Raw genomic sequence first — 14505 nt, forward strand, 5'->3', positions numbered from 1 at the left:
TTACATTCAGGAAGGGCGGTCTGTCGTAATCTTCTTCCTTGGTGAAGTTCATGCCGGTAAGGACATTGTTTATGAGTTGATGGGTTTCCTAACCAACACGTCACTGGAGGTGCACTGATGATGTCACTTAGAATAGTGACGAAACATCTGCAAACAAACTTAACAGCTCAGTGAGCAAGTCAACAACTTCATCCACAACCCGAGCTACAAGCTTTCTCGAATACTCTGAATATGCATTTGAAAATCCTTCCAAGATATTGACCCTCCTTCCTGCACAACTGACTGATTAAATACCTCCTCTTTTATACTGTTCCCTGTCATGGCTGAAGATCCTACACCTGGAATGATCAGTTGTAAATTGTGCCCCTCCCTCACCCACATCTCCAATGGCAACATCGCAATTCCACATCAATCAATGTCCTTAACTCATCTGTCTTATCTATAATACTAGTATTGAAGTGGACTATGAAAAAAGCAATCTTACCTAAATTAACAAACTTTATTGTTTAGCAAAATATTTTATACATTTTGTAAAAAAAAACTTTATACAATTTCCAGAGATTATTTTCTTCATAAATACACAGTGCACAAACAACAAGATGTATGATAGGTCTACAGCACATCATGTTCTTGGAACATTGAAAAGGTATAGTCCTGCAGGAAGGTCTTTGCGAAGACAGCAAGAAGAAACATGTATCATTTATACACTCAGTTGCATCACAGAACTGAGCGGTATTTGCATGCAAACATAATCCACACTGCACAGGCAGATTCAGGGTATGGATACACTCGCACACGGACAGCCAGGCGTACCTGATCCCCTCGACAGCAAACAATTTCCTCACAGAATGGAGACCTAAAATTTGAGAAGGAGGAAACAAATTAAAGCAAGTGTTGTCAGCTATGTCTGTGAGGCTTGCTAAGTCAGAAAGTCATGAGTTCAAGACCGGTTCCAAGGATGTGCCACAAAATTAAGGTTGACACTACATTCACATAAATTAAATAAAATCTGGAATACAAAAACTTCGTGACCATAAATAAACCAAATCATTGTAAAAACCCATCTAGTTCACCAACTGTTTTTAAGAAGTGAAATCTGTCACTATTATTGATCTGGCCTACACGTGACTCTAGATGCACAGAAATGTGGTTCATACCAAATCTTTGAAATGGTCCAGCAAGCTGTTCAGTTGCATCATGGCAGCAGATCACCATACCTTCAAGAGCAATTATGGATGGGAAATCAATTCTGGTTTTATCAGCAAAGCTCCATCCCATGAATTAGTTAAAAAGATAGTAGTATGGGAGGGCTGCATTGTCAGAGCTGTCATCTTTCAGATGAGCTGCTAAATCAAGTCTCTGTCCTTTCACAAGAATATAAAGTATCCCAGACAAGACAATTACAGGAGTCATAGCCAATGTGTCCTCCCCAGTCAGCACCATTTATCTGAGATGAAATGGACATAATTTCAATAATGTTTGGAGGAGCTAAACATACAAAAATTGATCATGAGTGCATAAATGAAAATGATTTTAAAAATCACTTCAGAGTGCAGCCCATCTAAACAATTCTGCTCAAAAATGAAGCCTGTCTATTTACTAATGTTTGTTTATTTACACTTGGTGTTGAAGGTGTTCTTACCCCTTGTTCAAGTTTAGAATTTAAACCGGTTAAAATGTTCTGTTGGCATTGACTCCAGGCAGTGAAAGGATCTTTGAACAATGCTGCAACAGTTTGGAAACAGCCTGTGAATCAGAGGCTGTCAGGACAGATTGACCAAAAAGTTCTGGCAATAATCATGGGAATTGCCATTTTGAAGCTGGAGTGATGAGCTGAGGGGGACCGTTAGATAAATCATGAATAAACCACTGCCACATCTACATTTGTGTTTTTATTGACTTACATTTTAAACAATAGATTGATTAAAACTTCTGAACTGCTCCAAGGTAAATCTTAGACAACAATTCCAAAACATTTTAAACAAAGACTTGATGCTAAAAAAATCTGTCAAAGCTTCTCAACCGGGAGAAAGTGAACACTGCAGATACTGGAGATCAGAGTTGAAGAGTGTGCTGCTGGAAAGGCAGCATCTGAGGAGCAGAAGAATCAACATTGAGGATAAGCTTTTCATCTGGAATTCTTCAACTCAGAGCTTCGCAACCATCAGGATATTTCACAAGAACACCACTTTAAATGGAAACCTAACATTTATGATGTACAAGAAGATAATGCTAATTGGATGTAAAGTGGATTCTGATTGTACGAGACATTTTTGTGGAGAATGCACCCATTCATGCTTATTGACAGTTAAGAACCTGACAAGTTTCTGGTCATTTGATGATTCTTTCAAGTCAATGGGTAAGCAATTCCCCTTTATTGAAAAGGGCCAAAAGTTCCAGACTTTTAAATTTCACTGTTTTTTCATCTAACCTTTGTATTCTCATCTACTGTTACTGAAGTGTGTTTACAAAACCATAATGTATTACAATAGGGAGAGAGATTGTATGTACAGACACGATGAGCTGTATAATCTCTCTTCCCTACAGACAAAACAAAATCACTGTTGGAGGTGGGACAGGACTATGTTTTTACCTTAAACATGTTGCAAATGCTCTCCTTGGATTTCGATGGACAAAGTGAATAGGGAAACCTTTGAAGGTATGTCCATCTGGCACTGCTCTTTTGATAGCATCCTGGAACTCCTCATTACCTGCAGACACTCCTGTTGTGCGCTCAATCTCATATGCAGCCAGTGCTGGTGACAGCAGGTAAGACAGATGGTCATCCCACACAGTGTTCAGACCGAGATCCTATTGAGTTAGAAAGCGTTATGGTTATAGTAATATAGCACTTAGGAGCAGGACGTGGCCTTTGGGCCCTTCAATCCTATTTCAATCAATCAATCAATCAATCAATCAATCAATAAGATGTTAGTTGATTTGGTTGGGATCTCAATACTACCCTCCTGTCTGACGCAAATTATCCTCGACTCCCTTTTCAATCAAATCTACCAACTCTACTTTGGATAAATCTACTTACATCAGCCTGAAAATTATGAAATGCGTATATTTAATTAAACAATATGATATCAAGACATTATGTTACCACAGCACTGAGGTAGTGTGTTTATACAGACAAAAAGCACAGTAATAGTTCAACAAAGTATTCCATTAATCTTTCTGGATGCTGCAAATTGCACTTCAATGGTTTACAGCAATATACAAGTGTAAAACAGCTAATGACAGGAAAATTAGGTGACTCAGGCCCTTGTCCAATGCAAATAAAAGGAGGTTTATCTTCTTTGCCACACCATATTTGCAGAATTTCTCCAATAAATTGAAAGCTCAATCTTTTCCTGATAGAAAAAAAAACGATTCAGCAGTCTGTGAATGCTAATGGAAACATGCATTTTCATAACTTCAGCCAGAGCATCTTCTAAGCTTACATTTAAAAAAATTTTGCCAACCAATATTCCAATTCCGTCATTTACAAATTGAAACATTAAAGAGCTTTAATGAAACTGAGTAAAGTTCTATAGATCAATTTTTTTTTACAAAATTCTTCAGGCGGTGTGAAAAAACACCGCCATTATGAATATTAATAATGTTCTCAACTATTTACTTTATACTACATACTTTAGAAAAATTCCCTGAAGGACACAAATTAGAGTTGGGTTGAAAAGTGGTGTTTTATTTTAGTGTTTTATTGATTGATTAGATTTCCTACAGTGTGGAAACAGGCCCTTTGGCCCAACAAGTCCACACTGACCCTCCAAAGAGCAACCCACCAAGACCCTACATTAACCCCTAACTAATGCACCTAACACTACGGTCAAATTTAGCATGGCCAATTCACCTAACCTGCACATCTTTGGACTGTGGGAAGAAACCAGAGTACCCGGAGGAAACCCATGCAGACACGGGGAGAATGTACAAACTCCACAGAGATAGTTGCCCGAGGCAGAAATTGAACCCAGGTCCCTGGCGCTGTGAGGCAGCAGTGCTAACCACTGAGCCAACGTGCTGTCCTATGGAAAAAAAGTTCATCTTATCAGATTCTTTATTTTGATAAAACACAAACATCAGTTTTGATTGCACTATGGATGTGGATTTGGCCCTTATGAGAACAAGGGATTTTAAAACAGATATGGTAGCGAATGACCTGTTATTTAAGGGAAATCAAATGAATGGAAAATGAAATGGATCAAATGGAATGTATATTGCAAGCTGCTTATTTAATAAGGGTTTTGGATTTCCCCATGGACTGGAGAAGGCTCACATGAGGACAATATTTTAAAAATTCAAATGGGAAATTAAAAGCCTATTAGCGTAATTCCTGATCAGAAAGTTGCCTGAATGAATCATAGACATTCAGATTGACAGAGGAAACTATCCACCTGGGTTTTAGAAAAGAATGTCTCATCATCTCGATTAGGTTTTTGAGAAAATTACTAAACTAATAGATGTAGATTGCATTGGGGAAATATAGGAATAATCAGATATATTGATGTGATAGGATGAAGGTTGGAAGGAGGCTCACCATAGATATAAACATTGGCCTGAGCTTTCACTGTAAACACTTTGGAATACACCACAAGATAGGTTACTTACTAAAATGGAATCCTGTAAAATCAGCAGGCAGATTTTATTTGGGATAAGGAAATATTACAGTTTGCTAGAAAAGGTGGTAATTAATGACACTGATTATGAATGAGACCCACACAACAAAGGCATTGGGGAAATTGCCTGTCATGATTGTAACAAGGTCAGCCAGCTGGACCCCAGAATGAGTTCCCGGATTGGGGCTGTTTTTCTGGTCCAATCAGGAAGCCCTGATTGATAGATAAACAGGAGTATCAGAGGTGGGCACCGCCGGGTGTGGAATGTTTTATTTCCCTCTTCCATTCTATTTTGATTTTTTTGATCACTTAGGCAGTGCCCTTCTCAACAATGGACAATGCTCGTCACTGGCCACTTGGGTATTTCTTTTCTTCCTGGTGTTGGAATAGGAATAAAGATTTCTGCACTCATTGTTCTTCACTGTGTCCTTCACCTGCACACACATGACATGGGTGCTGGGGAACAGTAAGCACTGGTTGGCGGTAGTCTGGGGATTTAGAAAAAGTAGTAAACAGGAGTGTCAGAGGTACTGTTCACAGAGCTGGATCAGGGGAAGCTGGATCAATGTCAAGGACTTTCTATCTGTAAATAAAGGGTGACCTGATGACGGGATACCAGACTCTGTGGAGTTATTTCAGTGGCGACGAGAAAGAATGCAGCTCCTGAAGAAATTCACTTGCAACAGTCATCTTTGAGTCGGGGTTAGCATTTCTTGCCCCATACAGTTATTTGGGAAGCTTGACTCATTCAATCCTGCCATCGAAGACTGAACCAGTATGTGGAAAGAATGTGTTTCTTTCCCCGCCCGGCAAATGACATTGAGGCAGATGAAAAGGAACAAGTAATTCTCCTGACAGCTTGTGGACCCACAGCTTTTAAAAAAATTATTAGGAGCCTAACTTTTCCTGAGGCACCCGATAATAAAATATTTCAAGAGTTAACGGACTTAGTTAAGGAATATACAATCCCATGCTTCCCCTAATTTGGAGACATTATCGGTTTTACTCCACAATTTGAGAACCAGGAGAATTGTACAGGAATTTGAATAGGTTAAGATGACTGGCAGAAACATGTGATTTTGGTTTAAACCTTACTTAGGAGCTGAGAGACTATTTGGTATGCAAGATTAATGATGTACCAATGCAAAAGTGCTTACTAGCTCGAGTCCAACTGGATTTCAAACAGGCAATACGATTGACTTTGTCATTAAAAAAATGCAACATGGGAGTACAGGAGTTGCAAGATATTCCCTTGTCAGTCTGATTGAGCTTGGGGAATACCACTTGATTGTAGTGAAAGGCTTGAGCCCAAGCTTGATAGGGCAAAATTGGTGAAGAAAGATTCACCCAGATTAGCTTAACATTTTGATTAGAAAATGGCTGCCTGAGTAAAGTCCTAATTAAATTCCCGGAAGCTTTTCAGGAACGTCTTGGGACTATTGAAAGGAGCCAAGGCCACCATGCATGTTGACCAGGAAGCAATTCCACAATTTGGAGAGGCCAACCTAGTGCCATTTGCCTTCTGGGCAAAAGTAGAGGCAGAAAACAGAAGGCTGGAAAGTGAGGGAATCAAACCAATTCAGTTTACAGAATGGGCAGCACCAATAGTACCAATTGTGAAGCCAAACAGGTCGGTTTGCATTTGTGGGGATTTTAAACAAATGGTAAAGAGCTTTTCACAGCTGGATACGCACACAATCCCTCACATAGAGGATTTATACGCAAAGTTGGTGGGGGTGGCTGTCCTTCACGAAACTGAGCTCGAGCCAGGAGTACTTGCAATTGCAATTAGAGGAGAATTCCCAGAAGTATGCCAAAATAATACCCACAAGGGTTTGGACCAATATAAGAGACTGCCATCCGGGGTATTGTCAGCCTGCGCAATTTTTCAGTGGGTGATGGAGGACATTTTACAAGGTTGCCATTTATTGAGATGATGCGCTAATAACAGGGAAGACCAATAAAGAGCATTTAGAGGACTCAGACATAGTTCTTAGATGTTTCTCAAGGTAGGTATACACCTCAGGGACAATTGTGTGTTTCAGACACCCCCAAGTGACCTACTTGGGCTACAAGTTGACGAGATGGGATTACACCCATTGGAAGATAAAGGAAGAGTGATCAAAGGTGCTCTGATTCCCTAGACCATGAGTTTAGGTCTTTCCTTGGGGTGGTGAACTATTACAGAAAGTTCATACGTAACCTGGCCTCCATCCATCTTTTCCATCAACGCTTAAAAAGGGGTTAACCTTGGAAACGGTCACAGAGCCAAGCCATAGCTTTCAGGGAAGTGAGTAAACAGCCATCATTCTCTAAAATGTTGGCATGCTATGATCCCAAGTGAGATCTGATTAACATTTCTGTATGGTATTAGCTCATAGGTGTCCCATTGAGAGGCCCAATAGCATTTGCATCCAGAACTTTGGCTAATGCAGAATGTAAATACACCCAGACAGAGAAGGAAGGTTTGGCGGTCATATCTGGAGTTGAAAAATGTGGTGCTGGAAAAACACAGCAGGCCAGGCAGCATCTGAGGAGCAGGAGAATCGATGTTTCGGGCATAAGCCCTTCTTCAGGAATGAGGCTGGTGTGCCAAGCGGGCTGAGATAAAAGGTAGGGGGGAGGGGATTTGGGGGAGGGGCGCTGGGAATATAATAGGTGGGAGGTGGGGAGGGTGAGGGTGACAGGCCAGAAAGGGGTGGGGGTGGAGAGGTTGGGATGATTGCAGGTCAAGAGGGCGGTGCTGAATCCTGGGGTTGGGACTGAGAGAAGGTGGGGTGAGGGGAAATGAGGAAGCTGGAGAAATCTACATTCATCCAGTGTGGTTGGAGGGTTCCTAGGCGGAAGATGAGGCACTCTTCCTCCAGGCGTCATGTGGCCAGGGTCTGGCAATGGAGAAGGCCAAGGATCAAGGACCTGCATGTCCTTGGTAGAGTGGGAGGGGGAGTTAAAGTGTTCAGCCATGGGCCGGTTGGGTTGGTTGGTGCGGGTGTTCCAGAGGTGCTCCCTGAAACATTCCGCAAGTAGGCGACCTGTCTCCCCAATGTAGAGGAGGCCACATCAGGTGCAGTGGATACAGTAAATGATGTGTGTGGAGGTGCAGATGAATTTGCGACAGATATGGAAGGATCCATTGGGGCCTTGGAAGGAGGTGAGGGGGGAGGTGTGGGTGCAAGTTTTGCACTTCTTGCAGTTGCAGGGGAAGGTGCTGGGAGTGGAGGTTAGGTTGGTGGGGGGTGTGGACCTGACGAGGGAGTCGCAGAGGGAGGGGTCTCTCTGGAACATTGATAGGGGTGGGGAGGGAAATATATCCCTGGTGGTGGGGTCTGTTTGGAGGTGGCAGAAATGACAGAGGGTGATACGATGTATATGGAGGTTGGTGGGGTGGTAGGTGAGGACCACGTGGGGTTCTGTCCTGGTGGCGATTGGAGGGGTGGGGTTCAAGGGTGGAGGTGTGGAAAGTTGAGGAGATGTGGTGGAGAGAATCGTTGACCACGTCTGGGGGGGAATTGCGGTCTTTGAAGGAGGCGGCCATTTGGGTTGTTCGGTAGTGGAATTGGTCCTCCTAGGAGCAGGTGCGATGGAGGCGAAGGAATTGAGAATATGGGATGGCGTTTTTACAGGGGGCAGGGTGGGAGGAGGTGTAATCTAGGTAGCTGTGGGAGTTGGTTGGTTTGTAGTAAATGTCTGTGTTGAGTCGGTTGCCCGAGATAGAAATGGAGGTGTCTAGGAAGGGGAGGGAGGAGTCTGAGATGATCCAGGTAAATGTGAGGTCAGGGTGGAAGGTGTTAGTAAAGTGGATGAACTGTTCAACCTCCTCGGGGGAGCACAAGGTAGCGCCGATACAGTCATCGATGTAGCGGAGGAAAAGGTGGGGGTGGTGCCAGTGTAGCTGCGGAAGATGGATTGTTCCACATATCTGACGAAGAGGCAGGCATAGCTGGGGCCCATGCGGGTGCCCATTGCTACTCCTTTGGTTTGGAGGAAGTGGGAGGATTGGAAGGAGAAGTTGTTAAGAGTGAGGACAGTTCAGTCAGTCGAAGGAGGGTGTCAGTGGAAGGGTACTGGTTGGGTCGGCGGGAGAGGAAGAAGTGGTGGGGTTGGAGGCCTTCATGATAGGGGATGGAAGTGTATAGGGACTGGATGTCCATCGTGAAGATAAGGCGTTGGGGGCCGGAGAAGCGAAAATCATGGAGGAGGTCATATCTGGAGTCAGGAAGTTCCAGCAATACCTTTTACAGAAGTAAATTCATAATAATAATGGACCATGAGACTCCACTGAACAAGAGAGAAACAGTTTACCTCAGAGGATAAACATTGGTGTAGGAACCCAGGAACTGCACTGCATGGGTAAGAGGCATGGTCAATGCAAGGTCAGGTCCAGTGACATATAAAGTTTGGTTAGGTGTTATGGTCCTGAACAAATGAAAGCTGCAAATTGCAAACTGTGCAGGAGCAAAACATGCCTAACTCCTTGACTGTCTTTCCAACTGTTCTGGAAGCTTTGGGGTTTGCCTCTCCATCTAGCATTGAAGGTACTTTGGAATTTTAAATTGACAAGGCAGATGCCTCCTCTGCTGTCTGAAGAGGAGAATGAATTTCTACCGAGATTCTGGGCAGAAAACACAAACTACTGTCAGTGACATGCCACCCATATCATAGGCAGAGATGGAGGAACCTGAAATGGTGCACAAATGCCCCAGGACCAGCTACAAAATGAACTGGCCTATGTCCTCAGAGTCAGGTGGCAAGATATAGTGATTGCAACGTCAGCCAGGTGGACCTCAGAATAGGAGCTGCCTGATTGGGGTTGTTGGTTCTATCAAGGAGCCCTGGCTGACAGATATAAACAAGTGTCAGAAATTCGGTTCACTCAGGAAACTGGATCGATATCAAAGACCCTTCACATGTGAAAAAAACAATGTCTTTGTGACAAGATACTGGCCTCTGTGGTGTTATTTCATTGCCCACATATTTGCAATGGATAGAAAGATTTAAGTAAGTGTTAGGACCTTGAATGAGAAAGTTAAATTATAGATGCAAATGAGTAAATGGGTCAGTTTTGGAAGATAATTTAATTTACTTAATTATAGTTTTCTAGCTGTGGACAGAGACCAATGTTAAACTGCATGTGTGATATTTTACAGCACTGCACCATCAGTGTGGGACAACGTGTCAGCTTGTCTTTTCTTTTTGGTTTGAAGGCTTTCTCTCGGTATGCCAACCTACTGAGCTGTGCTGGAGAACACTTAGCAATAGTGAGGCTACGATCAATTTCAGGGCTGCTTCTAACCTCCGAATGCTAAACTATGGGCTAAGATGTTACCCTGTGCTTATGTAAGGTATGCTTTGTCTGGATAGCAAGCGATACAATATTTTTCACTATCTCAGTGTGTGACAATAATTAATCAAATTAAAGAAATCTACATTCCTTTCTTCAATGAAACGAAGGACAGTAATTTTAATTTAAAAATACTTAAAGAAGGAAACTGAGTAAGTTTACATAAAGAATGGTGGTTTGATGATATGGATTTACTGGTTGCACCATATGTTGGAAACATTGACAGTATTTCTCATGATGCCTACAAATATTCATCACTTCTGACAATACCCTTACCTTCCTATGCTCAGACATCAGACTCCTCAAAACCAGCTCAATCTCATTGCTCGCAGCTGCACCATCAATTGTGGGAGCACACAAAGGCGGAAATGGCGGCAGTGAAACAGATGACCCAGGAGCACATACAGATTTTATGGCCTCCATACTCATGGATTTCCACTTCGACTCATCATTTAGGGCAAAGTGACACAGTTCGACAGTGTCAGACGGCTGGCAGTTAGCATGGAAGCTCTGGTGATTGAAAATGCTGCCTATCGAACAATATGGATATGTCCTTTTTGGTTGGTCTACGAGTGGTGGGTCATCAGGATTAACAGGCCTGTGAACATATCTAAAGCAACAGAGACATCAACTTTAAATATACAGAGATTGCACCGATTTGTCAATAACACGTATATGATAGATATTTTTGAATCAACCTGCTCAAAGACTTTATTACACACACCAGATAGGACATGAACCCAGCCTCCGAGGTAGGGACACCACCTCTGAACCATAAGAGCCGCTTGTAGTCATATTTACACAACAGATGCAACTTGATGGGCAGTGCTTTCAGTAGAGAGGGCAGCAAATCAGAGATATGTCAAAGTGAATGTCCTATGACCAAAGAATCCTCAACGACCCAGTGATAAATGTCAGGTAGCATCATCCAAACGCAGGACCACTTCCAGCGAGGAGGAAAAGAGAACATCGGATCACCACCATCTGCAAGATTCCCTTCATCATCTTGATCTCAAAATATATCAGGTAAGATGGTGGCAGAGTTCGACCCTCCATTAGGAGCTCATCTGCCCCACCCTTCTTTTTTTCTCCCTCCCTCCTCCCTTCTCTCAGCCTCTGATGTGGGGTCGGCGGAGCCAACAGTGGCTGGAGGGGAGACACTGGCGACCAGCATATCCGAGCAGGGATATCGGTGAAATGCAGCAGAGCATGGTAGTAGACAGTGGTCAGACCACATGGAGATCTCCTGCACTGGTATGCTGCGGACAGCTTGGAGACAAACTGGGATGTTTGCCTTTTTAAACTTACTTAAAGTTTGGTTTAATTATGTATAGTTGTAATGTAACTTTTTTTTCTTCATCTTTCTATTCTGTCAGTAAGGATTGTGTCGAAGTACCTTTGTATCGAAGATGTTACTGTAAGAGGCAACTTATCAACATTTCACTGTACTCCTTTGAGTACATGTAACAATAAAGCTAATTTAATTCAATTATCGTCATTTGTTCAGTATCTCGGTGATAAAATCCTGACAGTCATTCCTAACCAGTACATACCTGCACCGAATGGATTGCAGTAGTTCTAGAAAGCAATTTACTAGCAACTCCTCAAGGTCAAGAAGACACTGATTTGGAGATGCTGGTGTTGGACTGAGGTGTACAAAGTTAAAAATCACAACACCAGGTTATACTCCAATAGATTTAATGGAAGCACTAGCTTGCGGAACGCCACTCCATCAGGTTGTTGTGGAGAGAGTGGAAATCAATGCTGACACAGCCAGAGGCCACATTTCATGAATGAATACAAATAAAAAAGATATAGCTTAATGTAAGGGCTGAATGTAACATAGCTCATTCTGAAACTAAATTCTTAAATATGGAGGAAAAGGAAACTGAGTGTATGAGGAGAACGTTGGCTATGGTAGATTGGGAAAATACACTAAGAGGTTTGCTGGTAGACAGGTAATAGCTAGTGTTTAAAGAAATACTGTAAGGTTGCCAACATATATACATTTCTCTAAGGCACAAAGACCCAAAGTGAAAGATAAATTACTCATGGTTAAGTGTGTTAAAGATGGTATTAAATCAAGCAAGTGGCTTATAGGAATAGTGATACACCTGAGAACCAGGAGTAAATTTAGGAGCCAGTAAAGAAAGGGCAAAAAAAAAACAAAAGAGAATGAATGCAATCCAAAGGGAAACAAAAGGTAGATTGTAAACACTTCTATCGATATAGGAAAAAAAATATTAGCAAGGATAAATGTGGGTCCATTAGAAGTGGGATAGGACGATTTATAGTGGAAAAGATATAACGTCAGAGAAAATAAAAAATTACTTTGCATCCATCTTCATAGAAGATGGAGTAAATTTCCTGGTCCAGAAATACTAGGGAACCAAAGTGCAGTATTTGAAGAGTGAAAAGAAAATATTAGTAAAGAGGTAACACTTGATAAATAGCTGAAAATGTGTTGCTGGTTAAAGCACAGCAGGTTAGGCAGCATCCAAGGAACAGGAAATTCGACGTTTCGGGCATAAGCCCTTCATCAGGAAACCTGTTTCCAGATGAAACGTCGAATTTCCTGTTCCTTGGATGCTGCCTAACCTGCTGTGCTTTAACCAGCAACACATTTTCAGCTGTGATCTCCAGCATCTGCAGACCTCATTTTTTTACCCTAACACTTGATAAATAAGCAAGATTGAGGGTTGATCCAAAAGTAGAGTGCCAAAAGTAGAAGCGAGAGAGATAGTGGATGCATTGGTGGCTATCTTTCGTAATCCTAAGTACTCTCGACGGGTTTCTGCTGACTAAAAGGTAGTAAATGTAACCCCAGTATTTAAGTAGAGAGGCAGAGAGAGTGCAGAACTACAGGTCTGCTAGCTTGATATCTCATTGGAAAAACATTAGAATCTATTACAAAGGATATGATAATTGAACATTTTAAAAAAGAATACAAAAATTGGGCAGTCAACATGGACTTACAAATATGAAGCTATGTTTGACAAACATGTTGGGAGATTTTAAAGAGGGTGTTACTTGTACCACAGACAGAAAAGAACCAGTGGGTCTGGTATATTTGGTTTTTCAGAAGGCTTTTGATGACGTCTCAGAGGAAGTTAGCAAATAAAGTTACAGCACATAGGGTTGGGAGGAACACACTGGAATGGATGGAGAACTGGTCAGTAGGCAAAGTAGAGAATAGGAATAATCCGATAATTCTGAGGAGTTGCTAATAGGACATCACCGGAACATCAATGTTAGGTCCACAAATGTTAAATCTGTATGACCTGGATGTAGGGACCAATTATAATATTTCCAAATTTACTGATATACATTCCTACCCAGGTTGGAGTCAAGTTAAGAATGGTACAAAATGACTTTAAGAGGACTTAGAAAAGAGGAATGAATGGAGAATGGGCTAGAACAATGCAGAGGGAACATAATGCAAATAACTGAGAAGTTATTCACTTCGGTAGAAAGAACAGAGGTAGAATTTCTTCAAATGTTGAGATAAAAAGTAAACTGTCACTCTGACCAGTGTTGTTGATTCTGAACTCTCTCAGTAAACTAAATCAGCTCCATCAAAAACCACACCTAAGAACACTGGAGAGGTTCAAGACAGTGGCCAGCTACCACCTTCTCAGGACAAGTAAAAATGGGAATTTTTACCAGAGATACTCCCAGAGAATTGTGAAAACAATAGGTTATTAATAGTAGATTTCAACTTGCTCAATATTAAAACGTGAAAGGCTGAGAAAGAGCAGGAATCTGAAATTATGTCTCGGAGTTTTACAAGCCAGCATGTCCCTTTCCAGCAGAAAGTCCAACAAGAGAGGGGCAATGTTACACAATTTTAACAAACAAAGGTAGGCTATTGGTAGCTATGGTGGTGGGGGAGCATTTCAGTGACAATGACTATCATTTAATAAGATTTAAATCTGTTATGGATAGGGAAAGTTGAATTGGAAATAAGAGCTCTGACTTTAGGAGGGGGTGGGATTTTACGATGACAGGATCTGACCAAAGTGGACTGGCAGCAGCTACTTGTGAGAAAATCTACAGCAGCTGTGGGAGACTTTCAAAAGGATGGAGGGCAAACATGTTTCTGGTAAGGTGAAGGGTGGATCTAACATGTGACTAGACTTAGATGTCAAGGGGTATGCAAGATTGGAAGAGACAGCTGAGGTTTTGAATGAATGCTTTGCATCTGTATTCACAATAAAGGACAATTTTGGCATAGAAATTGGGGTGGGTGACTGTGATATACTTGAATGAATGGCATTGAGGGGGAGAAGCTATTAGTAGTTTTATCAGGTTTGTTAGAGGATAAATCCCAGTCCCAGATGCAATGTATCCCATGCTGCTTGTGGGAAGCAAAGGAGCAAACTGCAGGAACTCTAACATTAATTTTCAAATCCTCTCTAGCCACAGGAGTGGCAGGGATAAATCAAGAAACTACAGTGCAGTGAGTCTAACATCTGTGGTTAGGGAACATTATTAAAAAATAAAATCTGAGGGGACAGAATTAGAGTCCACTTGGAGAGACATGGT

At 41.9% G+C, this 14505-nt stretch overlaps 1 protein-coding gene across 5 annotated transcripts in view; it reads right to left on the reverse strand.

Moving 5' to 3' along the window:
- Positions 1–480: 480 nt before the first annotated feature.
- Positions 481–14505, reverse strand: part of cep76 (centrosomal protein 76) — a 67521-nt gene continuing 53496 nt past the window's right edge. For all 5 annotated transcript variants that reach the window (XM_060824501.1, XM_060824502.1, XM_060824504.1 and 2 more), the window contains 3 exons: positions 10237–10570; positions 2594–2811; positions 481–856 (listed from right to left, as the gene is read on the reverse strand). In XM_060824501.1, coding sequence (XP_060680484.1) covers positions 718–856; positions 2594–2811; positions 10237–10570 — 691 coding nt within the window. In that variant the 3' untranslated portion in view covers positions 481–717. The remainder of the gene's footprint in view (positions 857–2593; positions 2812–10236; positions 10571–14505) is intronic.

Source organism: Hemiscyllium ocellatum, chromosome 4 (genome assembly GCF_020745735.1).
Source record: "Hemiscyllium ocellatum isolate sHemOce1 chromosome 4, sHemOce1.pat.X.cur, whole genome shotgun sequence".
Lineage (NCBI taxonomy): Eukaryota > Metazoa > Chordata > Chondrichthyes > Orectolobiformes > Hemiscylliidae > Hemiscyllium > Hemiscyllium ocellatum.